At 47.3% G+C, this 26420-nt stretch overlaps 1 protein-coding gene across 1 annotated transcript in view; it reads left to right on the forward strand.

The window, feature by feature from the left end:
• Positions 1–230: 230 nt before the first annotated feature.
• ubap2a (ubiquitin associated protein 2a) overlaps positions 231–26420 on the forward strand; it is a 253109-nt gene continuing 226919 nt past the window's right edge. Inside the window, 1 exon segment of the mRNA XM_072497225.1 lies at positions 231–432. Within this exon segment, the coding sequence (XP_072353326.1) occupies positions 246–432 (187 nt within the window). The 5' untranslated portion in view covers positions 231–245.

The raw sequence follows: 26420 nt of genomic DNA on the forward strand, positions 1-26420 counted from the left end.
CTAATGTTAATTGAGGGATAAAAGGAGGTATACTCCTCCCATGCCCATCTTTGCAATAGAGCCTACGTCCACCCGATCAGGCATATGGGCCTATGTTTACAATGTCTCATCCTAAAGACGACACTCGTGGCAGTACTGTAATGGATTATCAACCGTGATTTTTGTCCTCAAGTCCTGGAGTGGGATTTGAATGCTGAACCTTGAGGTGAGATCCAGGTCATTGTTGCCTATAAAGCTGCTCTGTCATGACCAGAGACTTCGAGGAAGATGACGGAAATGCTTTAGGAATGTCCTCCAAGCATTCCCTGACAAAGTCAAACAGCCGTGCCGACTCACTGGGGTTCCTGGCTAGTGACCAATCAAAAGTGTACACTCATGAAGGCATCGAGAGACTTAATCGCGAACATGCAGAGACAAAGTGGAGTTGTCGGGGTGAGCACCCAAACCTCTCAACAAACCATCTACTCCCCACATCCAAGTTCCCTTGTTGTACATTGGCAGAGTCTGTAGATCACACCTGAAGTCCCACAACCTGCAGAGCTGCATACTAAATGTTGGAAAGTGGGATTAGGCTGGGTGGCCTGTGTTTTGGCCTGCTCAGTCAGACACGATGGGCCAAGTGGCCCCTCTTTGTGCTATAGGTTTTCTGATTTATTTTGCAATATTGGACTTAAAAGCCACCTTGGACTCCTTTTGAACTGGACAAGTCAAACAAATCATCCTTGATCCCAAGGGACTGAAGAGTTGTAAGAAAAGGAGGTAGAAAAGCCTGTGCCTGTGTAAACTTGTAACAATTTTGACACTAGCAATGTGTGTGGAGGTTCTTGGAGAATATTTGCTTGATTTTTAAAGTGCTATAGTGAATTATCCAATTCATGTTAAATGTAATGGTTTTTCTTTAGGCATATGATTTGTCAGTAAATTAAGAAATTAGAGCAGGGTCTTTGCACCAGGAGTATTCAATATTTTGTTTTGACAAAAGTTGCCTGGAGTGCTTGGCTTCTGATGTGGTTGGTGTCAGTGATATTCTGGAATAATAGAAGACCACATCATGCTGTGTTGCTCTTGAAAGGGCTATCCAATTAGTCCCACTACATTCTTCCCTTAGTTTCTTGCATTACAACAGTGACTTGGTGTAACATTATTTTTTATTCTTTTGGTATGCTGAAATGCTGCAATCCATGTGGTGTAGTACACCCACATTGTTGTTAGGAAGAATATTGCTGGATTTTGATCCAGTGGTGATGAAGGAACAGTAATATAGTTCCAAGTCAGAATGGTGTGTTTTGGGGAGGAATTTGCAGGTGGTGGTGTTCCTATGCAGTCCTTGTAGGTAAGAAAGAGGGCATTAATTTGGAAGGTGCGGTCAAAGGAGGCGTGGTGAGTTGCAGTGCATCTTGTACATGGTGCACACCGCTGCCACTGTGCATTAGAATTGGACGGAACAGGCTCCTTTGTCGTAGGTTATGTTGAGCTTCTTGAATGTTGTTGGAGCTGTACTGATCCAGACAAGTGGGAAATATCCCATCACGTTCCTGACTTGTGCCTTGTAGATGATGGCCAAGCTTTGGGCAAACAGGAGGTGAGTAACTTTCTGCTAAATTCCCAGCCTCTCATCTGCTTTTGTAGCCACAGTATATGGCTGGTCCAGTTCAGGTTCTGGTCAGTTGCACCTCCTAGGGTGATGATGGTGGAGTCTCGACAGTGATAATGCTGTTGAAGGGAGATGTTTAGATTTCTTCTGTTGGAAGTGGTCATTGCATGGCATCTGTGTGATATGAATGTTACTTGCCACTCAGTGACTCGGGCCTGAATGTTTTCAGTTCTTGTTATATGTGGACATGTCTGCTTTAGTATTTTGAGTTGCAAATGGTGCTGAACGTTGTTCAAACATCCCCACTTCTGACCTTATGATGAGGAAGGGTCATTGTTGAAGCAGCTGAAGATGGTTGGGCTGAGGGTAGCACCCTGAGAAACTTCTGCCGTGATTTCCTGGACTAAGATGAATGACCTGCAGCAAGTACAAGGGGAGTTTTCCCTTTGATTCCAGTAACTTCAGTTTTACGAGGGCACTTTTGCTCCCACACTGTCAAATACTGCCCCCCCACCCCAAATTTGGGACTGACTGTAATGAGGTTGGCAGCTGAGTGTCCCTGGAAGAATCTAAACACTAGCATGGGTGCTCAACCTATTGCTGATATTGGGGAATAGGGTAAGCTATAGCTGTTCGGAATAAGGTAGAGTTTAATTTGTGTTAAGAAAATGGGACATCGGCACGGTGGTGCAGTGGTTAGCACTGCTGCCTCACTGAGCTGAGGACACGGGCTCGATCACGGTTCTGGGTCACTGTCCGTGGGGGCTTGCGTGGGTCTCACCCCCACAACCCGAAGATGTGCAGGATAAGTGAATTGGCCATGCTAAATTGCCCCTTAATCGGAAAAAATGAATTGGGTACTCTAAATTTAAATAAACGAATGAGGAATATCACGATCCAAGACCAGACCCCAACAGTGGCTAGGTTACTAAACCGAAACCCCAACATTAGATTATTTGTACGACTGTACGGAAATAATAATTTGTTCTAGGAGTGATTGCATGAAGGAATAGAGGTTTGGTATTTTTAAAACAAACTTTATAACTAAAGGTACCAGATTGATTCCTGGGATGGCGGGACTGATTTATGAGGAGGGATTGAATCGTTTAGGATTGTATTCTATGGAATTCAGAAGAATATTGGGGGGTGGGGGTGGAGCTTTCATAACCTGTAATATTCTAGGGACTAGACAGGGTAGATGCTGGAAGGGTATTTCTGATGGTGGGTGTGTCCATAACTAGGGGTCACAGTCTGAGGATACGGGGTAGACCATTTATTTATTTATTAATTATAGGTTTAAAGCACCCAATTATATTTCCAATCAAAGGGCAATTTAGCATGTCCAACCCACCTACCCTGCACAGCTTTGGATTGTGGGCGGTGAAACGCATGCAAACATCTGGGGAGGATGTTCAAATCCACATGGACAGTGACCCGGGGCCTGAATTGAGCCTGGGTCCTCAGCACCATGAGACAGCACTGCTAACCACTGCACCACCACCATGCTGCCCCTAGGATAAACCATTTCGGACAGAGATGAGAAATTTCTTCACCCAGTGAGTGGTGAGCCTGTGGAATTTGTTACCACCGGAAGTAGTTGAGGCCAGAACATTGTATGATTTCAAGAAACGATTAAAAATAGCACTTGGGCAAAGGGATCAAAGAATATGGAGGGAAAGTAGGATTGGGCTATTGAATTGGATGATATTGACAGGCAGAGCAGGCTCAAAGGGCCAAATGGCCTGTACCTATTTTCTATGTAAATACATAACTTCATACCTGAAAAAGAACAGCTTACAATTACCCCTTAACACCACTCAATTTCCCATTAGACAACCAGAAAAGAAACATGCAGGTCTCAATCCAACTTAAAAACCAGCAGGGCATAGTGTAATACTTGCAGTACAGAACAGATTCTTGATCTGGTTGACTGAATGTCTTCAAATAGTTGTTTCAATTGGGGTGATTCGGCCTTCTTGTCTTCAGACTCGACGGCTCTGCTTTCAAATATTATAATTTTGTTAAAACTATGCTACTTGGAAAGTATTGACTCTCTTTGCCTTTCTGAACTCTAGCTAGCAATGATCTCCTTTCCCCAAGCTGAAAAACATTTTATCTCTGCAAGCGGCAAAAGCACATTAACTTCCCAGGGATCTCTCCAGTCAATCCACATGCTCTTATCCACCTATCAAAATTATTTTGAATTCTATATATATCTGATCTGGTTCTTTCCTTTGAGTTCTGACCATGTGTCTGTAGGTTTCTGGTACTCGTTCAGATGCACTTAATATGATTTTTGTCTCCTCATAATCCCTAGATACCACCTCTGATAGTGATGCCCAGAGTTGACTTGCTTTACCTACCAATGTTGTTTGAACCAACACTACCCACATAGCCTTTGGCCAATTCAGTTGTTCAGCCACTTTCTCAAATGAAATAAAAAGGCTCCCACATCTTTCTCATCACATCTCGGCAGTACTTGAACATATGTAAACATATCCCATCTAAGCTTTTGACTGACTAGGAAGTATTTCTTCTTTCTCTAGACCTTCTTCAGCTTCTGTCCAAGTAAGTTCTCCTTGCAGTGCCAGTTTCCGAGTTCACATTCTTTCTCACTTTCCTTATCCTATTGCTAATCTTTCCATTTCTATTTCAGTCTTACTCCTTTCCATTTCCTTTTTGAAGAACCCTCTTCTTCCCTGTCTCCCTTTTCCTTCTGCCATTGCCAATCTTTCCTTTTCCTTTTTTTTAATGTGCTATTCTGTGTATCAAGTGCCTTCAACATTACCATGAAAGAATTGTTTTGAGTTTTACAATAATTTACAGCACTATGTAACACGGTTCAAGTCTGGGGGTTTGGGGTTTCCTTTCTTTTTTACACAAGTTAATCAGATCAGACCAAAGCACAGAATTCCAAAAGTACTATGTACAAACGCCATTAATAAGTACAAGGAGAGAGCTTGCTGCCAGTAGGTAGTTACAGCATTCATGGCTGCCTCAAACGCCGGAGCCCCTGTTTTCTTGGGAGTACCAGTCCCCTTGCATCCCGGTCCTATTAGGAGTTGGGGGGCTTGTTTACTGAGTACCAGCTTTTGCTGCGTACTGAGTCCTTTTCCTTCTGCCATTGGCAATCTCTCCTTATCCTTTGCTTCTATTTCCTATTTGTAATTGAATTCTAGCTAATTCTAATGTTTCAGGCTGTGTCTCTGGCAAATTTGAATACGGAGTTATGGCTTGCATTATCTCTACCTTCCTTGCCCCTTTTGATAAGGTAAACTGCAGCTTCTCCACCAAACCCAAAAGTCTTGCTTTAACCTCCCTTTGTAAACCAAACCAACCTGAGTGCAACTGAAAGAGCCATATCCAGTCGTTCCCTATTTAAATGTCAAAACCTGAAAGAATACACTAGTTCCACGCACACTCACTGTCTTTAACTTCTATAATCCCAAGCCAAACAAGGAATTATATTTAAGAATCCAATCCCGGACGAGCTCCCAATTTTATTACGATCCCAGACCAGACCTGAACAGTGGATAGGAAACTGGACCGAAACCCTCATATTTTAGTTTGTTAAGACTGCGGAAAGAATGATTCACTCCAGGGACTTCCGGTTGCGGCTATGCAGAGCTAAGTCGTACGTTCGGCAGCTCCCGCTTGGAATGGACTTTTGGGCTCTTTTCAGGGCCCCCAACGGCACTTTTTTGACATTTCCTGGTGTGGGAAGAAGACTGTAACATTCCCTGACTGTGTATGGCTTGGACCAGGAGTGGGGCGACTAAAGTTATGGTGAACCCAAAGAAAATGCAAGGAAAGAAGAGCAAGATGGCGGCGGGCGGGGACCAGGCAGCGTGGATGCAGTGGGCGCAGGAGGTTATCCAGCGCTGCTTCAGGGAGCTCAAAGCGGACCTGCTGGAGCCGATGAAGGCTTCTATCGATAAGCTGCTGGAGACCCAGACAGCTCAGGGGGTGGCGATCCGTGAGGTCCAACAAAAGATCTCTGATAACGAGGACGAGATCTTGGGCCTAGCGGTAAAGGTGGAGGCGCTCCACAAGAAATGGCAGGAAATGTTCGAGAAGATGGAGAATCGGTCGAGGCGGAAGAATCTGCGTATCCTGGGCCTCCTGAAGGGGTTGGATGTGGGGGCCTATGTGGTCACCACATTAAACTCGCTGATGGGAGCGGGGTCCTTCCAGGGCCCCCTGGAGATGGAAGGGGCCCATAGAGTGCTGGCGAGGAGGCCCAAGGCTAACTAGCCGCCGCGGGCGGTTTCACCGGTTCGCTGATCGGGAGTGCGTGCTCAGATGGGCCAAGAAAGAGAGGAGCAGCAGGTGGGAAAACGCGTAGGTTCGAATATATCAGGACTGGAGCGCGGAGGTGGCGAAGAAGAGGGCTGGGTACAATCGGGCGAAGACGGTGCTGCACAGGAAGGGGGTGAAGTTTGGCATGCTGCAGCTGGCGTGTCTGTGGTCACCTACAAGGACCAGCACCATTATTTTGAGTCCCCGGAGGAGGCGTGGGCCTTTGTTCAGGCCAAGAAGCTGGACACAAACTGAGGGTCGGGATGGGTGGTCGGGCATTGCTGTGGGTGTGTTACTTTTAGAGGGCAGGTTTTTTGCTCTCGTTTCTTTTTGATTCGGTGTGGGTGGGTTGGGCATTGTTTTGGTTGGGTCTGTCGGGTGGGCTCTTGGAGGGGGGCAAGTAAATGGAGTAGGGTGGATGGCCGGGAGGGGTGTTGGGGCCCCGCGGGGGAGGCCCGAGTCGGGGGTGAGGGGACTGGGCCTGTAAAAGGAGCTGCGTCCGAGGTGGTGGGGCCGGGCAGGTGGAAAGTGCGGGATTTTCCCCGCGTTGAAGGCTGGAGGGGCCGGGGCGGCTAAGCGAGGAGTTTTTCCCGTGTTTGGGATGGAAGGGGGATGTGGAGAGCCTGCTGATGGGTAATGGAGGAGGGGGGGGGGGGGATGTCCCACAATGGGAGAAGTCGAAGGAGAGGCGGGAGTGGCCGGGGTCAGCAGGAGTCCGCTGACTTGCGGGAGTGCAATGGGGGGGAGCAAGGCAACTATAGGAAGGGTCCTGGGGTGGGGTGGACGGGGGAGGAATCGGGTTGCTGTTGGTATGGTCAAGGGGGAGCTGGAGCGAGTAGAGGGGTTGGGATGGGGGTCTGCAGCCGTGGGGGGCGGGTGTGGGGTGCTGGCTCATGGCTGGCCGAGGAGGGGGTTATGGCTAGTCGGCGGGGGGAGGCGGGGTGGCGGGTAGCCCCCTGATCTGGCTGACAACCTAGAATATAAGCGGGCCCGGGTGTTCGCGCACCTGAAGGGGCTGAAGGTGCTGGAGAAGGTCTTAGCCACGAGAATTGAGGATTGTGTGCCGCAGGTGATCCACAACGACCAGACTGGATTCATGAAGGGGAGGCAGTTGAACGCGAATTTGCGGAGGCTCCTGAACGTTATTATGATGCCGGGGAGGCAGAGATAGTGGTGGCGATGGACGCCGAGAAGGCCTTCGATAGGGTAGAGTGGGGGTATTTGTGGGAGGTGCTGAAGAGATTTGGGTTTGGGGAGGGGTTCGTCAGGTTGGTTAGGCTGTTGTACGAGGTATAGTGTTCAATTCTGGTCGCCACACTACCAGAAGGATGTGGAGGCTTTAGAGAGGGTGCAGAAGAGATTTACCAGAATGTTGCCTGGTATGGAGGGCATAAGCTATGAGGAGCGATTGAACAAACTCGGTTTGTTCTCACTGGAACGAAGGAGGTTGAGGGGCGACCTGATAGAGGTATACAAAATTATGAGGGGCATAGACAGAGTGGATAGTCAGAGGCTTTTCCCCAGGGTAGAGGGGTCAATTACTAGGGGGCATAGGTTTAAGGTGAGAGGGGCAAAGTTTAGAGTAGATGTACGAGGCAAGTTTTTTACGCAGAGGGTAGTGGGTGCCTGGAACTCACTACCGGAGGAGGTAGTGGAGGCAGGGACGATAGGGACATTTAAGGGGCATCTTGACAAATATATGAATAGGATGGGAATAGAAGGATACGGACCCAGGAAGTGTAGAAGATTGTAGTTTAGTCGGGCAGTATGGTCGGCACGGGCTTGGAGGGCCGAAGGGCCTGTTCCTGTGCTGTACATTTCTTTGTTCTTTGTTGTCCCGATGGTGAGTGTGGCCATGAACGAGAGGAGGTCGGAGTACTTTCGGTTGCATCGAGGGACGAGGCAGGGGTGTCCCCCGTCCCCCCCCCCCTGCTCTTTGCACTGGCGATTGGACCCCTGGCTATGGCACTGCGGGAGTCGGGGAACTGGAGGGGGTTGGTGCGGGGTGGGGAGGAGCATTGGATTGGATTTGTTTATTGTCACGTGTACCGAGGTACTGTGAAAAGTATATTTCTGCGAGCAGCTCAACACATCATTAAGTACATGAGAAGAAAAGGGAATAAAAGAAAATACAGAATAGGGCAACACAACATATACAATGTAACTACAAAGGCACTGGCATCGGATGAAGCATACAGGGTGTAGTGTTAATGAAATCAGTCCATAAGAGGGTCATTTAGGAGTCTGGTGACAGTGGGGAAGAAGCTGTTTTTGAGTCTGTTCGTGCGTGTTCTCAGACTTCTGTATCTCCTGCCCGATGGAAGAAGTTGGAAGAGTGAGTGAGCCGGGTGGGAGGGATCTTTGATTATACTGCCCGCTTTCTCCAGGTAGCGGGAGGTGTAGATGGAGTCAGTGGATGGGAGGCAGGTTCGTGTGATGGACTTGGCTGTGTTCACGACTCTCTGAAGTTTCTTGCGGTCCTGGGCCGAGCAGTTGCCATACCAGGCTGTGATGCAGCCTGATAGGATGCTTTCTATGGTGCATCTGTTGGTAAGAGTCAATGTGGACATGACGAATTTCCTTAGTTTCCTGAGGAAGTATAGGCGCTGTTGTGCTTCCTTGGTGGTAGTGTCGACGTGGGTGGACCAGGACAGATTTTTGGAGATGTGCACCCCAAGGAATTTGAAACTGCTAACCATCTCCACCTCGGCCCCTTTGATGCTGACAGGGGTGTGTACAGTACTTTGCTTCCTGAGGTCAATTACCAGCTCTTTAGTTTTGCTGGCATTGAGGGAGAGATTGTTGTCGCTACACCACTCCACTAGGTTCTCTATCTCCCTCCTGTATTCGGACTCATCGTTATTCGAGATCCGGCCCACTATGGTTGTATCGTCAGCAAACTTGTAGATGGAGTTGGAACCAAGTTTTGCCACGCAGTCGTGTGTGTACAGGGAGTAGGGGGCTAAATATGCAGCCTTGCGGGGCGCCGATGTTGAGGACTATTGTGGAGGTGTTGTTGTTCATTCTTGCTGATTGTGGTCTGTTGGTCAGAAAATCGAGGATCCAGTTGCAGAGTGGGGTGCCAAGTCCTAGGTTTTGGAGCTTTGATATGAGCTTGGCTGGGATAATGGTGTTGAAGGCGGAGCTGTAGTCAATAAATAGGAGTCTAATGTAGGAGTCCTTGTTTTAGAGATGCTCTAGGGATGAGTGTAGGGCCAGGGAAATGGTGTCTGATGTGGACCGGTTGCAGCGGTATGCGAATTGCAGTGGATCAAGGCGTTCTGGGAGTATGGAGGTGATGCGCTTCATGGTCAACCTCTCTAAGCACTTCATTACGACTGAAGTCAGGGCCACTGGTCGGTAGTCATTGAGGCACGTTGCCTGGTTCTTCTATGATGGTGGTCTTCTTGAAGCAGGTGGGGACCTTGGAGTGGAGTAGGGACAGGTTAAAGATGTCCGTGAATACCTCTGCCAGCTGGTCCGCACACGACCAGGGATCCCGTCTGGGCCCATCGCCTTCCGAGGGTTCACTTTCAGGAAGGCCAATCTGACTTTGGAAGCTTTGGTGGGTATGGGTGAATTATGGGCTGCTGGGGCACTCTAGGGCGTCGCTCTTTGCGGACGACTTGCTGCTATATGTGGTGGACCTGGTGGGGTGGAATGCGAGGATCCTCGGGGATTTCATAGGGTGCAATCTCAACATGGGGAAGAGCAAGTTGTTCGTGGTTCAACCAGGGGACCAGGAGAGGGGGATTGGCGAGCTCCCACTAAAAAGGGTGGAGAGGAGCTTCAGGTATTTGGGGGTCCAGGTGGCCAGGAGCTGGGGGGCCCTCCATAGACTTAATTCACGAGGCTAGTGGAGCAAATGGAGGAGGAGGAGTTTAAGAGGTGGGATGCGTTGCCGCTGTCCCTGGTGGGTATGGTGCAGTCAGTTAAGATGACGGTGCTCCCAAGGATTTTGTTCCTGTTCCAGTGCTTCCCCATGTTTATCCCAAAGGCCGCCTTTAGGTCGGTCAACAAGAGCATAACGGGGTTTGTGTGCGCGAGGGACTCCGAAGGTGAGAAGGGTGTTCCTGGAGTGGAGTAGGGATGGGGGGGGGTGGCACTGCCCAACCTCTGTGGGTACTACTGGGCCGCCAATGTGGTGATGGTGCGCAAGTGGGTAATGGAGGGGGCTGCATGGAAGAGGCTGGTGATGGCGTCTTGTGAGGGTATGAGTCTGGAGGCGCTGACAACAGCGCCGCTGCCTCTCCCTCCAATGAGGTATACCACGAGCCCGGTGGTGGTGGCTACTCAAAATCTGGGGGCAGTGGAGGCGGCACGGGGGGGAAGTGGGGGCCTCTGTGTGGACCCCAATACGGGGGAACCACCGGTTTGTCCCAGGGAGAATAGATGGAGGGTTTTTGGGGTGGCACAGGGCAGGGACAAGAATGTTGGGGGATCTGTTTGTGGATGGGAGGTACGCGAGCCTGGGTGAGCTGGAGGAGAAGTATGGCTCCCCCGGGGAACACCTTTAGGTATCTACAGGTAAGGGCATTTGCCAGGTGGCAAGTGGTGGAATTCCCGCTGCTGCTGCCACGCATAGTACACGACGGTGCTCTGGGGGGGTGGGTTGGAGAGGGGAAGATCTCGGCAACTTACCAGGTGATGCAGGAGGACGAGGAGGCCTCGGTGGTGGAGTTAAAAGGTAAGTGGGAGGAGGAGATTGAGGAGGGACGTGTGCAGATGCCCTTGGGAGGGTGAACTCTTCCTCTTTGTACGCGAGGCTCAGCCTCATACAGTTTAAGGTGCTGCACAGGGCACACATAACTGGGACAAGGATGAGCCGGTTTTTTGGGGATGAGGACAGGTGTGTTAGGTGCTCAGGGAGCCTAGCAAACCGCACCCATATGTTCTGGGCATGCCCAGCGCTGGAGGAATTTTGGAAGGGCGTAGCAAGGACTGTGTCGAGGGTGGCAGGATCCAGGGTCAAACCGGGCTGGGGGCTTGCAATATTTGGGGTTGCCGGGGAGCTGGGAGTGCAGGAGGCGAAAGAGGCCGATATTCTGGCCTTTGTATCCCTGGTAGCCTGGCGAAGGGTTCTTCAGTGGAGGGATGCGAGGCCCCCAAGCGTGGAATCCTGGATCAACGATATGGCGGGGTTTATTAATTTGGAGAGGGTGAAATTTGCCTTAAGGGGATCGGTGCAAGGGTTTTTCAGGCGGTGGCAACTGTTCTTGGACTTCCTGGAAGAACGGTAGACAATGGTCAGCAGCAGCAACCCGGGGGAGGGGGGTTCTATTTTATTTTTGTTTGTCTACACTGTGTGATCTTAGGGGGTGGATATATTTGCTATATTTGCTGTGTGTTAATTCGGGGTGGTAATTTTTTATTTTGTATAGAAGGGAGGGGGGCACGGGGGTTGTTTTATTTTTTGTATTTAATTCTAATGGATGCCTTTTTCATTTTGTTGTTGATATTTTGTGAAAACTACAGTAAAAATTATTTTTAAAAAAAGAATGATTCACTCCAGGAGTGATTGCACACAAAATAGGATTTGGTTATTTTTAAAACAAAACTTTATTATAAATACAATATCCAACTTTTTAACTTATCACACCCTAAAAATAACAGCTTACAGTTGTCCCGTAACACTACTAATACATTTCCCATTAAACAGCAAGAAAAGAAACGGAGCCCTCAATCCATCTTATTAAAAATTAGCAGAGCATAGAGTAAAACCTGCGATGCAGAACAGGTTCTGGCTCTGGTTAGAACCCTTTCAGAGACTGGCTGAATGTCTTCAAATAGCAGCTTAGCTGGGTTGTGTCAGCCTCTTCCTTGTGTTCAGACAAGACTGCTCTGCTTTCAAATACTACCTTTAACTATCCTACTTGGAAATAATTGTGGACTCAGTCAGGCAGATTAGAACTTGGCTCCTCTCACTCTGAGTTTCTCCAAACTCACTGCCCCTCTCTGCCTTTGAGTTTCACCCAGCAATGACTTCAAAAGCACATTATCTCCCCAGGGACCTCCCCAGTCAATCCAGATTTTTCTGGTCAATTTCACCTATTTACTAGAAGCAAAACTAAAATCCTTTTTAAAAACATGACCAGTAGGGGTGGCACTATGGCACAGTATTAAGCACTGCTGCCTCATGGCGCTGAGAACCAGGGTTCGATCCTGGCCCAGGGTCACTGTCCCTGTGTACGCATTTTCCCTGCGTGGGTCTCACCCCCACAACCCAAAGATGTGCAGGATAGATGGATTGGCCATGTGAAATTGCCCCTTAATTGGGAAAAAAAATGATTTGGGTACTTTAAATTTAAAAAATAAATAAAAACATGACACTTGCAGCCAAATACTTTATTTTTTTAAATGTTTCAAAAGTAAATTTAGAGTAACCAATTCATTTTTTCTAATTAAGGGGCAATTTAGCATGGCCAATCCACCTGCCCTAAACATCTTTGGGTTGTGGGGGTGAAACCCACGAAAACAAGGGGAGAATGTGCAAACTCCACACGGACAGTGACCCAGAGCCAGGATCGAAACTAGGACCTCGGTGCCGTGATACAGCAGTGCTAACCACTGCGCCACCGTGCTGCCCGACAAATGCATTCTACCCCAGGGTTTTAGTTCTCCCAATATTTAGAAGCCAATATTCCTAAAATCTTCCAATTGTCAAAGGAAGAACTGTTAAGTTTTAGTGCCGTTTAAAAAGATGCCTGTATATTAATGAGGTTTTATGATTCTAAAGCAACCAGGGTATAAAAAGAAAACTGGCTTGTTACCTAGATGCGGAGCATGGTGACACAGTGGGTAGCACTGTTGCTTTGCAGATCCCAGGTTTGATTCCCGACTTGGGTCACAGTCTGTGTGGAGTCTGCACGTTTTCCCTGTGTCTGTGTGGGTTTCCTCCAGATGCTCCGGTTCCTCCCACAAGTCCCGAAAGACGTGCTGTTAGGTAATTTGGACACTGAATTCTCCCTCTATGTATCCGAACAGGCGCCAGAATGTGGGGCTTTTCACAGTAACTTCATTGCAGTGTTAATGTAAGCCTACTTGTGACAATAAAAGATCATTATAAATTTGAGGGTCATTTGATTTTGCTCTTGAGTTGCAAGCAGCAGTTTAAACCTCTCTAAAGGTCATGAAAGGAGACTGCAGAGGGAGGTCCCAAAACACAAGAATAGAAAGGAGAGGGACAGAACGAAATTCCAAGAAGGCGGCCTTCTAGCCAAAGGGAAAGGACAGGAATCTGGAACTGGTCCTGCTCAGTGCGGTTAAATATGAATCGGGTGAAGACACTCCCGAGTTAAGGAGACTGAGCTGCATGAAGCAAAATTAAGAGGAAAGTAGGTTTGAGATGCCAGAGATCCTAGCAGACCCAAAGGTTGGTAACTCTGTGAAGCAGTGATGTTCTGTTGGCATAGCTGGATATCTGAGATGTTGCATGGAAGAAGCTTGAATGTACGTGGCACTCCAGGGGAGAGGAACATTGGAAAGAGATTTAAACCTTCCAGTTGGATCCTTTGTGAAGACATCGGAGAAAGATTTGTTTGGGAGAAGATTCCGTGGAATGTTCTTTGAGAGCGTAGTAGCTGGGGGAATTGTTAAATCGAGAGAATGTCCTTAGTCGTACTTGGATGTTTTCAGGGTCCATAGCCGTTGCAATATTCCAGTGACTTTAACAGTTTCTTGATATCGTGTGGAGTGCGGTGAATTGGTTAAAGATGGGCATTTGTGATGTTGGGGATCAGCCAACTTTGGTTGCAAATGCTTCAACCTTCTCTTATGCACTTTGGGCTGCCCCCCCCCCTGTTGTTGAGGATGGGGATATCTTTGTGGAGCTACTGCCTTCAGTCAGTTGTTTAATTGTCCACCACCATTCATGACTGGATGAGGCAACACTGCAGTGCTCTGAGGCGGCTTTACCAGATTCGTACCTCATTTTTAGGTATGTCTAGTGCTGATCCTGGAATGTTCTGCGCAACTACCAGGTTACTAGGTTACAGATTATAATTGAATACAATTTTGCTGCTGTGGATGGCCAGTCTTTTAGCATCTCAGTTGTGTCTCTTGTATAATTTTCCTTTTGGCCCCTAATCCCTACTTTCCTCTATCTATTTTATTATTTATACATTGAAAATAGATTTGTGTGCCCTTTCTTGTACACTAACCTCTTTCATTTTTCACTGTGCTTTGTCTGTTGCTTGATTTTTTTTTTTTTTTTTTTTAAACTGTATTATGGGCCTGACATTTATTCCTTTTTTTCTTTCATTTTAGTCTGGATCTCCAGACATCCAGAAAGAATCTCTAAATTATATCTCCACTTTATCAGTTGCAAACACTACACGTATTGCAAAGAGAAGGAACTTGACTTGTGGGCTTGGCGGGGAGATCTTTTTAATCTGATCTGTTTTTAGATGGGTCAGGTTTCATTTTTCGGTGTCACATTATGAATGGGTTATCTTACAATTCCATGGCCATTGGCATCCCTGTAGTCACTCATTGGCAACTTTCTATGTAAGCCTAGACTAATCTTCGTAGGTTCTTGACTGTAGGCAGGCGCATCAAAAATGAGTGATTCTCTTCCCATGTGTCTTTCAGCAGAAATAATGGCATATTGATCAGAAATGTGTAGTTAAGCTGTTTTCTCTCCTTGGGTTTGTGCTCTCAGACACGTCGCAATTTCATTTGTAATTCAGTCCCATTGTGAGCAATAAATTTGCCAACTGAGTCATTTGACATGCATTTACTGGTCCGATAAAATTGATCAGGATTATAAACCGAGTTTACTAATGGATTCGGTAGTCTGTGCATACCTTCTTATGTCGAGAATGCAGCAATATGTTCAAAATGGATGGACTAAAGATTAGTTGAAGAAATTTGGTTGTGTGAAGTTTTTATAACTTGTCCTTGGGAAGTGGATTATTCCGTCAGGCTGCATTTGTTGGTGTCTCATTGCCCTGAAAACGTGGGCTTTCCTTTTTTGTGGTGTTTGCTCATTGTAAGCTCTGAGTGGAACCTCTTTCAATTAGGTACTTAACAGTCTTCCAGTCTCAAGACTTTGAGTTCAATGATTTTCATGTCACAATCTCTCCATTTTGTTCTTTTGGTTCGCAGCATTTGATGCTCCCATTTACATCTGTAGACCTATTTCTTCTCTCACATCAGATGAAACAATTTAATTGTACTCCATTTAGCATATCGTGTTTCATATTCAAGATGTAATCTCCTACATTGGGGAGACCAAACACATTGGGTGACTGCTTTACGGGGACACCTTTTACATTATGCAAGTGTGATCCTGAGCTTTTAATCATCAATCATTTTGATATTCTCTCTCTGAACTATGTTCTGGTTTCCTGTACTGTTCCAATGAAGCTTAATATAAGCTCAAGGAACAGCACATTATCTTTCAATTAGGCATTCTCCAGCCTTCTGGATATGAATTCAGTAGTTTATAAGCCCCCCCCTTTGATTTAGACAGCAACTATTGCTGATTTCTAGCCACTTAAAATGGCCAACTCCCGATTCAAAATGGCGAACGGCAAAGGCTGATGGGAAAGTCAGCCAACAAGACAAAAACCAGCAGCTGCAGGTTGGCTGTGTATTTTCCTCTGGAAAGGCCAGACAATATCGAATACAGCAACCATCGGCATAACAACAACAGCCATCTGCATACTAATGAGCAATCCCTGGGAACAATAAGTAATATTTAGACACACAAAGCAAAACTAGACTCTTCGGCGCCAGCAGGAGCCTACACAAAAGGAGGTGAACAAGCACCTCCAGACCGCCCATCGATCAGGGAACCGCTCCAGTATTGGAGAAAATCGAACCAAGCGATTGGGACAAAGTCCAATTACTTGGGACCAGGTACAGGGTCCGCCCCGAAAGGTGGGAAGCTCCTGGGGACAATAAGAGTTGAGCCCCAAGTTTAAATCGCTTTCTTCTTCTCCACCTCTTTGCTCTCTTCACGCTCCTCTTCCTGCCCGGGTCACCCAGCAACAACAAACCAACATTGACCGTGACTGGAGCAGTGAAGATCGAAAGCGTAAGTCTTAATTCAACGCTCGCCACGAGATAGGCGCTCCTAGCTACCAAGCCGTACCAACTTTGAATCCCGCAGGCTCAGAACCCGAACGAAAGGCCATTTGTTTCCCTGACCTGGTGGGCCAGTCCAAAGTTTAATTATAGGCCTGTTGTAGAAGTAGCTTAGACGTAGAATTTGTGCATGAGTAGCGATTACTGTGTATAATAAATGTGCTTTGATTTAAATCTTACTAATTGGTGTATTGGACTATTGATCATTACTCCGACTTGAACCTCGTGGCGGTATCATAAAGATACCTGGCGACTCGAGAGCAAAGGTAATAAAACAGCAATTGAACTAAGGCAAAATCAGCAACCCTCTATTCCCATTTAGTGGACTAGACACCTTCTGTTACTTGCCCATTAATTCCTTAGCCTTGCACCATCATCCCATTGTCATTTAATCTCTCGTGCCTTTCACCCCCATCACAATAAATCCTTTTTTTCTTTCCCTCACCTCTGTTTAAATATTGTTGCATCTGTGATGGAATCTATTGTATTATGTGTATTTGTTGCAATAATTTTTTAAAGCTTTGGTTATGCTGCAGTATTATTACTTATGAATCCCTGGTTTTAAAAGACCGACTTGGGCTATAAAAGGTGCGATAAGATATCGTAAAAGTGAGAGTCATTCTTTCCAACCATGTATATGTCTGCAAGGCAAGGCCTAATGGGATTTTATGATTTCTGGGGATTCCCTTGGCAGTAGAAATAAGAGACATTGTGTTTAAGCAAGTAGGACATGGGCTGGTTTACCTCAGTGGGCTAGACAGCTGGTTTGTGATGCAGAGCAAGGCCAGCAGTGCGGGTTCAATTCCTGTACCAGCTTACCCGAACAGGGGCCGGAATGTGGCAACTAGGGGCTTTTCACAGGAACTTCATACTTGTGACAATGAACGGTTGTTGTTATTATTTGAGTGGGATAAAGATGATGCAATTAACATGGGGGATCCAGGTCTGTAGCAGGCAGTTCTGTAGTTTAGTGTCTGGAAGCTGAGAGCTGAACAGCAGCTTTTGCAGAAGGTTGCCTGATTCAGCATTAATCTGACAGATTGGGATTTCTCTCTTTTTCCAAGCAGTCTTTTAAAATAACACTTTATCCAGAGGCTGGAAAGTAATCTGGTGTTTGCTAACTTTGTGTTTGTTTTTTAAAAAAAATATGTTTTATTGAAATTTTTTTCGATCAAGATTTTTTCCCCCTTACAGATCAAACATAACAGTAAAGAAAGTTTAACAATAAACAAATGGCTAATCAACATGGTAATCTAATCGTTTAACATAAACTAAACCCCCCCCCCCCCCCCGGTTGCTGCTGCTGGTCATCTGTCTTCCCTCTAACGTTCCCCTAGGTAGTCGAGGAATGGCTGCCACCGCCTGGTGAACCCTTGAGCCGATCCTCTCAGGGCAAACTTTATCCGCTCCAGTTTTATGAACCCTGCCATATTGTTTACCCAGGCCTCCAGTCCGGGGGGTTTCGCCTCCTTCCACATGAGTAGAATCCTACGCCGGGCTACTAGGGACTCAAAGGCCACAACGTCGGCCGCTTTCGCCTCCTGCACTCCCGGCTCATCCGCAACTCCAAATAGAGCTAGCCCCCAGCCTGGTTTGACCCGGGCCTTCACCACCTTAGAAATCACTCCCGTCACTCCCTTCCAATACCCCTCCAGTGCCGGGCACGACCAAAACATATGTGCGTGGTTTGCCGCGCTTCCGCCGCACCTCCCACACTTGTCCTCCACTCCAAAGAACCTGCTCAGTCTTTCTCCCGTTATGTGTGCTCTATGTAGCACCTTGAATTGAATCAGGCTAAGCCTGGCGCACGAGGTAGAGGAATTTACCCTGCTTAGGGATCAGCCCACATACCCTCCTCTATCTCCTCCCCTAGTTCTTCTTCCCACTTTCCTTTTAGTTCGCCCACCAACTCCTCCCCCTCTTCCCTCATCTCTCGGTATATCTCTGACACCTTGCCCTCTCCGACCCACACCCCCGAAAGCACTCTGTCCTGAATCCCCTGTACCGAGAGCAGCGGAAATTCCCTCACCTGTTGTCTTGTGAATGCCCTCGCCTGCATATATCTAAGAACGTTTCCCCGGGGCAACTTATACTTTTCCTCCAATGCTCCCAAGCTCGCAAACGTCCCATCTATAAATAAATCTCCCACCCTCCTAATTCCCAACTGGTGCCAGCTCTGAAATCCTCCATCCATTCTTCCTGGGGCAAACCTATGGTTGTTCCTGATTGGGGACCCCACCAGGGCTCCCCGCACACCTCTCTGTCGCCTCCATTGTCCCCAGATATTCAATGTTGCCGCCACCACCGGGTTTGTGGTAAACTTTTTTGGCGAGAGCGGTAGCGGCGCTGTCACCAGCGCCTCTAAGCTCGCCCCTTTACAGGACTTTCTCTCCAGTCTTTTCCACGCCGCTCCCTCTCCCTCCATCATCCATTTACAAATCATCGCCACATTGTCGGCCCAATAGTAGTCGCTCAAATTCGGTAGCGCCAATCCTCCTCTGTCCCTGCTACATTGTAGGAACCCCCTCCTTACCCTCGGGACTTTGAAGCTCGTGATGCTCCTGTCTATTTTTTTAAAAAAAGGTCTTCATGATTAGTATAGGGAGACATTGAAATACAAATAAGAACCTCGGGAGGACCATCATCTTAATTGCCTGCACTCTGCCCGCCAACGACAGAGGCTGCATGTCCCACCTCTTGATGTCCTCCTCCATTTGTTCTACCAATCGTGTCAGATTAAGTCTGTGCAAGGTTCCCCAGCTCCTAGCGATCTGAATCCCCAGGTATCGGAAGTTTCTTTCCACTTTCCTTAGAGGCAGGCCTTCTATCTCTCTACTCTGGTCCCCTGGGTGTATCACGAATAGTTCACTCTTCCCCATGTTAAGCCTATATCCCGAGAAATCTCCGAACTCCCTCAACATCTGCATAACCTCTATCATCCCCCCCCGCTGGGTCCGACACATACAACAGTAGGTCATCCGTGTATAGCGAGACTGTGTTCTTTTCCCCCTCTAATCAACCCTCTCCATTTCCTGGAGTCTCTCAATGCCATGGCCAGAGGTTCAATTGCCAACGCGAACAACAGTGGAGATAGCGGGCATCCCTGTCTTGTTCCCCTATATAATCGGAAATACTCCGATCTTTGCCGACCCGTGACTACACTTGCCGTTGGGGCCCCATAAAGAAGTTTGACCCAGCTAATAAACCCGAACCCAAACCTCCTTAACACTTCCCATAAATACTCCCACTCCACCCTATCAAATGCCTTCTCTGCATCCATTGCCGCCACTATCTCTGCCTCCCCCTCCACTGGGGGCATCATTATCACCCCGAATAGTCGTCGCACGTTGACATTCAGTTGTCTCTCCTTTACGAACCCTGTCTGGTCTTCGTGCTCTATCCTCGATGCCAGTACCTTTGCCAGCAATTTGGCGTCCACATTCAATAATGAAATAGGTCTATAGGACCTGCACTGCAACGGATCTTTATCCCTCTTCAGAATTAGCGATATCGTCGCCTCTGACATTGTCGGGGGTAAAGCCCCTCCTTCCCTGGCCTCATTGAACGTCCTCACCAACAACTGGGCCAACAAGTCCACGTATTTTCTATAAAATTCCACCGGGAACCCACCTGGTCCCGGAGCCTTCCCTGCTTGCATGTTCCCCAGCCCCTTAATAACCTCGACCACCCCAATCGGTGCCCCCAGGCCTTCCACCTCCTGCTCCTCCACCCTCGGGAACCTCAATTGATCCAGGAACTGCCGCATCCCCTCCTCTCCCTCTGGGGGTTGGGACCTATACAGTCCCTAATAAAAGGTCTTGAACACCTCGTTTATCCTCACTGCTCTTCGCACCGTGGCTCCCTTTTTGTCTCTAATTCCCCCTATCTCCCTCGCCGCTGTCCTCTTTCGCAACTGATGAGCCAGCAGGCGACTAGCCTTTTCCCCATATTCATACCTCCTCCCCTGTGCCTTCCTCCACAGCACCTCCGCCTTTCTGGTGGTCAGGAGGTCAAACTCCGTCTGGAGTCGTCTCCTCTCCCTGTACAGTCCCTCCTCCGGGGTCTCTGCAAATTCCCTGTCCACCCTTAAAATCTCCCCCAGTAATCTTTCCCTTTCCTTGGCCTCTGTTTTCCCTTTGTGGGCCCCAATGGAGATCAGCTCTCCTCTGACCACCGCTTTTAGTGCTTCCCATACCACTCCCACACGGACCTCCCCGTCGTCATTGACCTCCAGATATCTCTCAATACACCCCTGCACTCTTCCACACACTCCCTCGTCCGCCATCAATCCCACATCTAATCGCCAGAGTGCTCTCTGCTCCCTTTCCTCTCCTAGTTCCAGGTCCACCCAGTGTGGGCATGGTCCGAAACCACTATGGCTGAATACTCAGCTTCTTCCACCCTTGAGATCAACGACCTTCCCAGAACAAAAAAATCTATCCGGGAGTTTATGGACACTTTATGGACATGGGAGAAGGAGGAGAACTCCCTGGCCCTTGGTCTAAGAAATCGCCATGGATCCACTCCCCCCATTTGGTCCATGAACCCCTTGAGCACATTGGCCGCTGCCGGCCTTCTTCCGGTCTTTGATCTGGATCTATCTAACCCTGGGTCCAGCACGGTGTTGAAGTCCCCTCCCAATATCAAGTTTCCTACCTCCAGGTCCGGTATACGACCCAGCATCCGTCTCATAAATCCCGCATCGTCCCAATTCGGGGCATATACATTAACCAACACGACCTCCATTCCCTCCAGCCTGCCACTCACCATTACATATCTACCTCCGCTATCTGCTACGATGTTCTTTGCTTCAAATGCTACCTGTTTCCCCACCAATATGGCCACCCCTCTATTCTTTGCATCTAGTCCTGAGTGGAACACCTGTCCCACCCATCCTTTCCTTGACCTAACTTGGTCCGCCACCTTCAGGTGTGTCTCTTGGAGCATAGCCACGTCTGCCCTTAGTCCTTTCAAGTGCGCGAGCACTCGGGGCCCTTGTAATCGGTTCATTCAGGCCTCTCACGTTCCACGTAATCAGCCTCACTAGGGGGCTACCTGCCCCCATCCCGTGTCGACTAGCCATCACCTTCTCTAGGCCAGTCCCATATCCCGCCTCTGCGCTCCCACTCGCTCCCCAGGCGTCGCATTCCATCCCCGTCCACCCACTCTTTAGCCATTTCCTTTTTGATTTCCGCAGCAGCAACCCAGTTGTTGTGTTGTTCCCCCCCCCCCCCCCCCCCCCAAGATCCCTTTCTAGCGTGATTGCTCCCCCCATATTACTTCCGCAAGTCAGCTGACTTCAACTGACCCCGGCTACTCCTGCTCACTCCTTGACCCCCCCCCCCCCCCCCCCCCCCCCCCCCGTGTGGGGAACTCCCTTGCGCCTGTCTTCCCGCCATAATCTTTCTGGCGCGGGAACATCCCTTTATCTGACCCGCCTCTTGTGGCGCAGCTCCGTTTCCTCTCCCCCTCCCATTCCTCATTCTCCGCCTATGTCCCTTCTTTCCCCCCTCACCGGCGCCCACATTTCCTAGTGTCTCCCCCCATCCCAATTTACTTCTCTATTTACATCAACCATAACAATAACAATAACATTCCCTACAGTATCAGTCCCTCAGTTCTGATCCAATTTCTCCTCTTTAATAAAGGCCCATGCTTCTTCCGCCGTATCGAAATAATGGTGTCTCTCCTGGTACGTGACCCATAGTCGTGCCGGCTGCAGCATCCCGAACTTCACCTTCCTTTTATGCAACACCTCTTTGGCTCGGTTAAAGCTCGTCCTCTTTCTCGCCACCTCCGCACTCCAATCCTGGTACACCCGTACCACTGCATTCTCCCATCTGCTACTCCGCACCTTTTTAGCCCATCTCAGGACCTCTTCTCTATCTTTAAGGCGGTGAAATCGCACGATTGTCGCCCTGGGTGGTTCTCCCGCTTTTGGTCTTCTCGCCGGGATCCGATGTGCCCACTCCACCTCCAAGGGGCCCGCAGGGGCCTCAGCTCCCATCAATGAGCTTAGCATCGTACTTGCGTAAGCTCCACAGTCCGCTCCTTCCACGCCCTCAGGGAGACCTAGTATCCGAAGGTTCTTCCTTCGTGCTCTGTTTTCTAGGGCCTCAATCCTTTCAATACACTTTTTATGGAGTGCCTCGTGCGTCTGTGTTTTGACCGCCAGGCCCAGGATCTCGTCCTCATTATCCGTCACCTTCTGCTGCACCACGCGGAGCTCTGTCTCCTGGGTCCTTTGTGCCTCGAGCCCCTCAATTGCCTGTAGCATCGGGGTCAGCACCTCCCTCTTTAGTAGCTCCACACACCGTCTCAGAAATTCGTCTTGCTCGGGCCCCCATGTCGCCTGGGCTTTCTCCACCGCCATCTTGTGCCTTCTCCCTTTCTGTCCCTTTCGTCGACGATTCCTCGCGCTGCAGCCGCCGCCGCCGATATTTTCCTCTTTCGTTGGGGGGGGGGGGGGGGAGACTCCCTATTCACTCACCCCACACCGGGTTGCGTCGCCCAAAAATTTCCCGTTGGGGCTCTTAAAAGAGCCCGAAGGTCCATTGGAGCTGGAGCCGCCGGAACGTGCGGCTAGCAGGGCATCGCCGCAACCGGAAGTCAACTTTGTGTTTGTTGACCTGTGATGGGTTTTGCTTGATTGGAGATCGAGAATATATCAGCTAGAGGTTAATGTTTCCATTTATTGTTGAGCATTGTTTAACTGGTAATTGTAAACTATATTTCTGTGATGGTAAAATAGTTTAATCCTGTGTTAATGTTTGTTTTAAATACTATATCCACATTTGTGCATGGAATCAGTCCTGGAGTGAAGTATCCTTCAGTTTTACAAATTGAAGTGTTGGGGTTCTTGTCTGGTATCCAAGCAAATGTTGGGGCCTAGTCCTTTGCCAGTTCTGACAAAAGTCCATCAACCTGAAATGTTAGCTGTTTTTCTTTGCATAGGCACAGTGCACCTGACTTGATTATTACAAGAACTTTGTTTTTTAATTTATATTTTATAATATTTAAATAGTTTAGAGCGCACTTGAGTCAACTAAAATGTGGCTTAGTTAATAAAATAGTTAGAGATGCACATCAATGAACCAGTTCAATTTCTATGACTGCTCTACAGCTTTGCTCGTTACTTTTCTTCATGTGCAAATTACCAGATTATGGAATTTTGTTTTTATAATTTGACATAATTAATTTCAATAGTTTCTCAGTTGCTAGTCCCATATTATACTGACATACATGTTAAAGATTGAGGGAGGCTTAGTCGTTTAGGGTGAAATTCCAGACAGGATCAGGAGATTGAAGGTTTTGGCACCAATGGTGGGGCAGAAAGCTAAAATTAGAAGATTGGAATATACAAGAAGTCCTCTTCACAGCGTTTAGGAGATTTAAGAGGCGGGCTGGGAAAATGCTGTGGTGGCTTTTTGAGAAAGGAATTTTGAATTCATGGTGCTTTTAATTTCATTATTGGATGTTATTAAATATCCTATGAAAGATGTATACTTTTAATACTCTTGGAGGCAATTGTTGGAGACTTGAATTTAAACTTGCCTTTTGGTCCTTTAATATGGCTTTTTTTTCTCTTTTTAAATTTACTGTACCCAATTCTTGTCCAATTAAGGGGCTACTTAGCATGGCCAATCCATCTACCCTGCACATCTTTTGGATTGTGGAGGTGAGACCTACGCAGACACGAGAATGTGCAAACTCCACATGGACAGTGACCCGGGACTGGAATTGAACCGTGGTCCTTGGTGCCTTGAGGCAGCAGTGCTAACCACTGTGTCACCCCCTTGAACCTGGCTTACAAATGATCAAATTCACAGTTTGCTCCCCACAAGAATGAAGATCACCTTTTATGGTGGGCAGGGATGAAGTAGTACTGGAAGTGTTGAGTTTTGCTAAAGCTAGTAGTGTACATCTCTTGCTAGCAATCTATTTTAAGATGTGCATTTTTTAGATTCTTTTTTTGACAGGCGTGTATGTGTATTCAGATTCATTTCTATTTTCTGTTTGCACACTGCATACCATAAGATTTCTCCAACTAGGAGGATGAGATTGCTATGGATGTGGGAGAAATGTGAATTTTGCTCTGGTTCTGAGGAGGATGACCTATACTGTATTGTTGGTTAGGCTGCTGAAGCTCCGTTTAGGTAATAGTAAAGAATAAAATAATATAAAATGCTGGAAATGGACAGCAGGTCCGCCAGCGTCTGAGGAGAGAAACAGTTAATGTTTCAGGTCGTTTAAGCAGAACTAGGAAAGGGTTAAAAATGTAAACTGAGCTACAGGATGCTTAGCTGAACATCAATCATTGGGAAAATGTTGAAATCTATTTTAAATAAAGTTGTAAGTTTATTCTGTTAATTTAGCATACTGTATTTGGTATTCACAATGTGGTCTCCATTGGAGAGGTGCAATGCACATTTCAGTCCATGTCAATGACTCAGAGTTTCAGGTAGAAAAGAGACGGTTTGGGTTTGGGAAACTGCTTAAAATAATGAAGGGTATCAAGAGTCACTAATACTGGGTAAAGGGGGGGGGGATAGTTTGAGATAGCAGTTCAGTGGGCAGGAGCCGATTGAAACAATGGGTCTACCAGGATAGTCCTGTTTCTGCATCTTGGGAATTAGTTAGGAGCGGGCTGTATGGGATGCCGAGACCAAGGTGGGAAATCATGAAGGGGGAGACCTGTGGAGGAGATGAGCTCAGCGAACAGTCCTGGAAATAATGTCTTGATGTTCAGTGGTGGCGTTGTAGTCCAGGGCAATAATAGGAAGTGTTGAAGAGTTAATATTTGGCCTCTGCTAGGTAGGTTGGTTCTCCTTATTCCGCATACTTTGTTCACTGCTCACCATGTCGTCTCTAATATGTTGGAGGGACCAAATGTACATTGGGTGACCATTTTGCAGAACACTTCTGTTCAGTCGACAAGCATGACCCTGAGACTCTGGTAGCCTGTCACTTTAATTTTCTACCTTAGTTTCTGTGTTCTAAATTCCTTTATTCATGGGTTTCAGTTTGAATCCTTTTTACCTTCAGCACCAGCATTCAAGAATAAGGCATGACTCGATATTAAGATTTGATTATAGAACAGCTGAGATTAAATTATCTTGGCTCTTTACATGTAGGCTTTCCAGATGTAAGATGAACCTTGTCCATAGCTACAGATAAAAATGCTACTCCATTTATTTTGCTTTGTTTTGAATAACTGAATTCAGGAAGTAGGATTTTTTCCTTTGGTATTAAGTAAAAATAAACGCAGTGACACTTGTGTATATTACTTGTGCATAATTGTAAGTATGAAATCCAAACCTGGACTTTTTAAGGAATGGCTGCACTTACCTCTTTGCATATTTAAATAAAATTGCATACTCATTTTGGAGACAAGTGTATATAATTTTATGAAGTCCAGTTCCAATATGCATCATATTTGTGGTAGTACATTGAGATTTATTTTTTGCTGGTGCAGATGTTCAAGGATTGTCCCCTGGGGTAAATGAGTTGTACCGATATTGGATTAATTTCTTCATTACACATTTAGTCTGACCTATACTCTGTTGGTTTGTTTGTCCTTCCAGGAAATTTTGGTTTGTTTGTCCTTCCAGGAAATTTTGTTAAAAGGGCTGCAGACTGCTTTATATTTTCAGCTGTTGGAAGGACGATGTCCATAGTGTTAAATAATTAGCCCTATAGCTTCACTGCCATCATTGTGGGGAAGACAGTACTGTAAAGTTTCTGCGGAACAGAATATCCATGTTTGGGGCTGGAATATCAACCGCTTAGATCAGAACATGGTCACCTCCCAAACACACCCTTTGGCCTGACCTTTTTTCTGCAGCTGGGCAACTTAGTACATTGCTTAAAGTTACCATAAAATACAAATCCTGGAAAGATTTCAGTTAATCACTGGTATTTCGCCTTGTGTCAAGTTGTATTAACCCCAGCCCTGTTACTCTCTTTGGTTGGCTTTGAATATGGCGGTCAATATGGTCGCCGTCCTTAATTCTAATTACGTTTGCTCTAGAGTCGCCAGGTATCTTCCGATACCGCCACAAGGTTCAAAACCGAATACTGATCAAAGACTCGACACACCAGTTAGTTCAAAGTCAATGCTTATTTACACAGCAGTTAAATATACTCATGCATGAAACTCTACAGACTAAACTATCACTACTGCTAAAGCCTATACTTGGCTTTGCGCGCCCACTCAGAGGAACAATGGCTGTTGTTCGGTTCTGAGGCTGCTGGGGTTGAACTGGTACAGGGGAACAGCTAAGGTCGTCTGTCTGGTAGCGTGTGTTGACCTTGGACTTGCTTCTGGTGCAGCTGGTGGACAAGTCTCTTCTCGGTGAGAGCCGTGTCCAAGAGAACGATTCTCTCTTGGGGGCTCCTTCTTATCCCCAAAGGGGCTTCGCGCTCTTTTGGGAGGGCC

Source organism: Scyliorhinus torazame, chromosome 3 (assembly GCF_047496885.1).
Source record: "Scyliorhinus torazame isolate Kashiwa2021f chromosome 3, sScyTor2.1, whole genome shotgun sequence".
In the NCBI taxonomy this organism is placed as follows: Eukaryota; Metazoa; Chordata; class Chondrichthyes; order Carcharhiniformes; family Scyliorhinidae; genus Scyliorhinus; species Scyliorhinus torazame.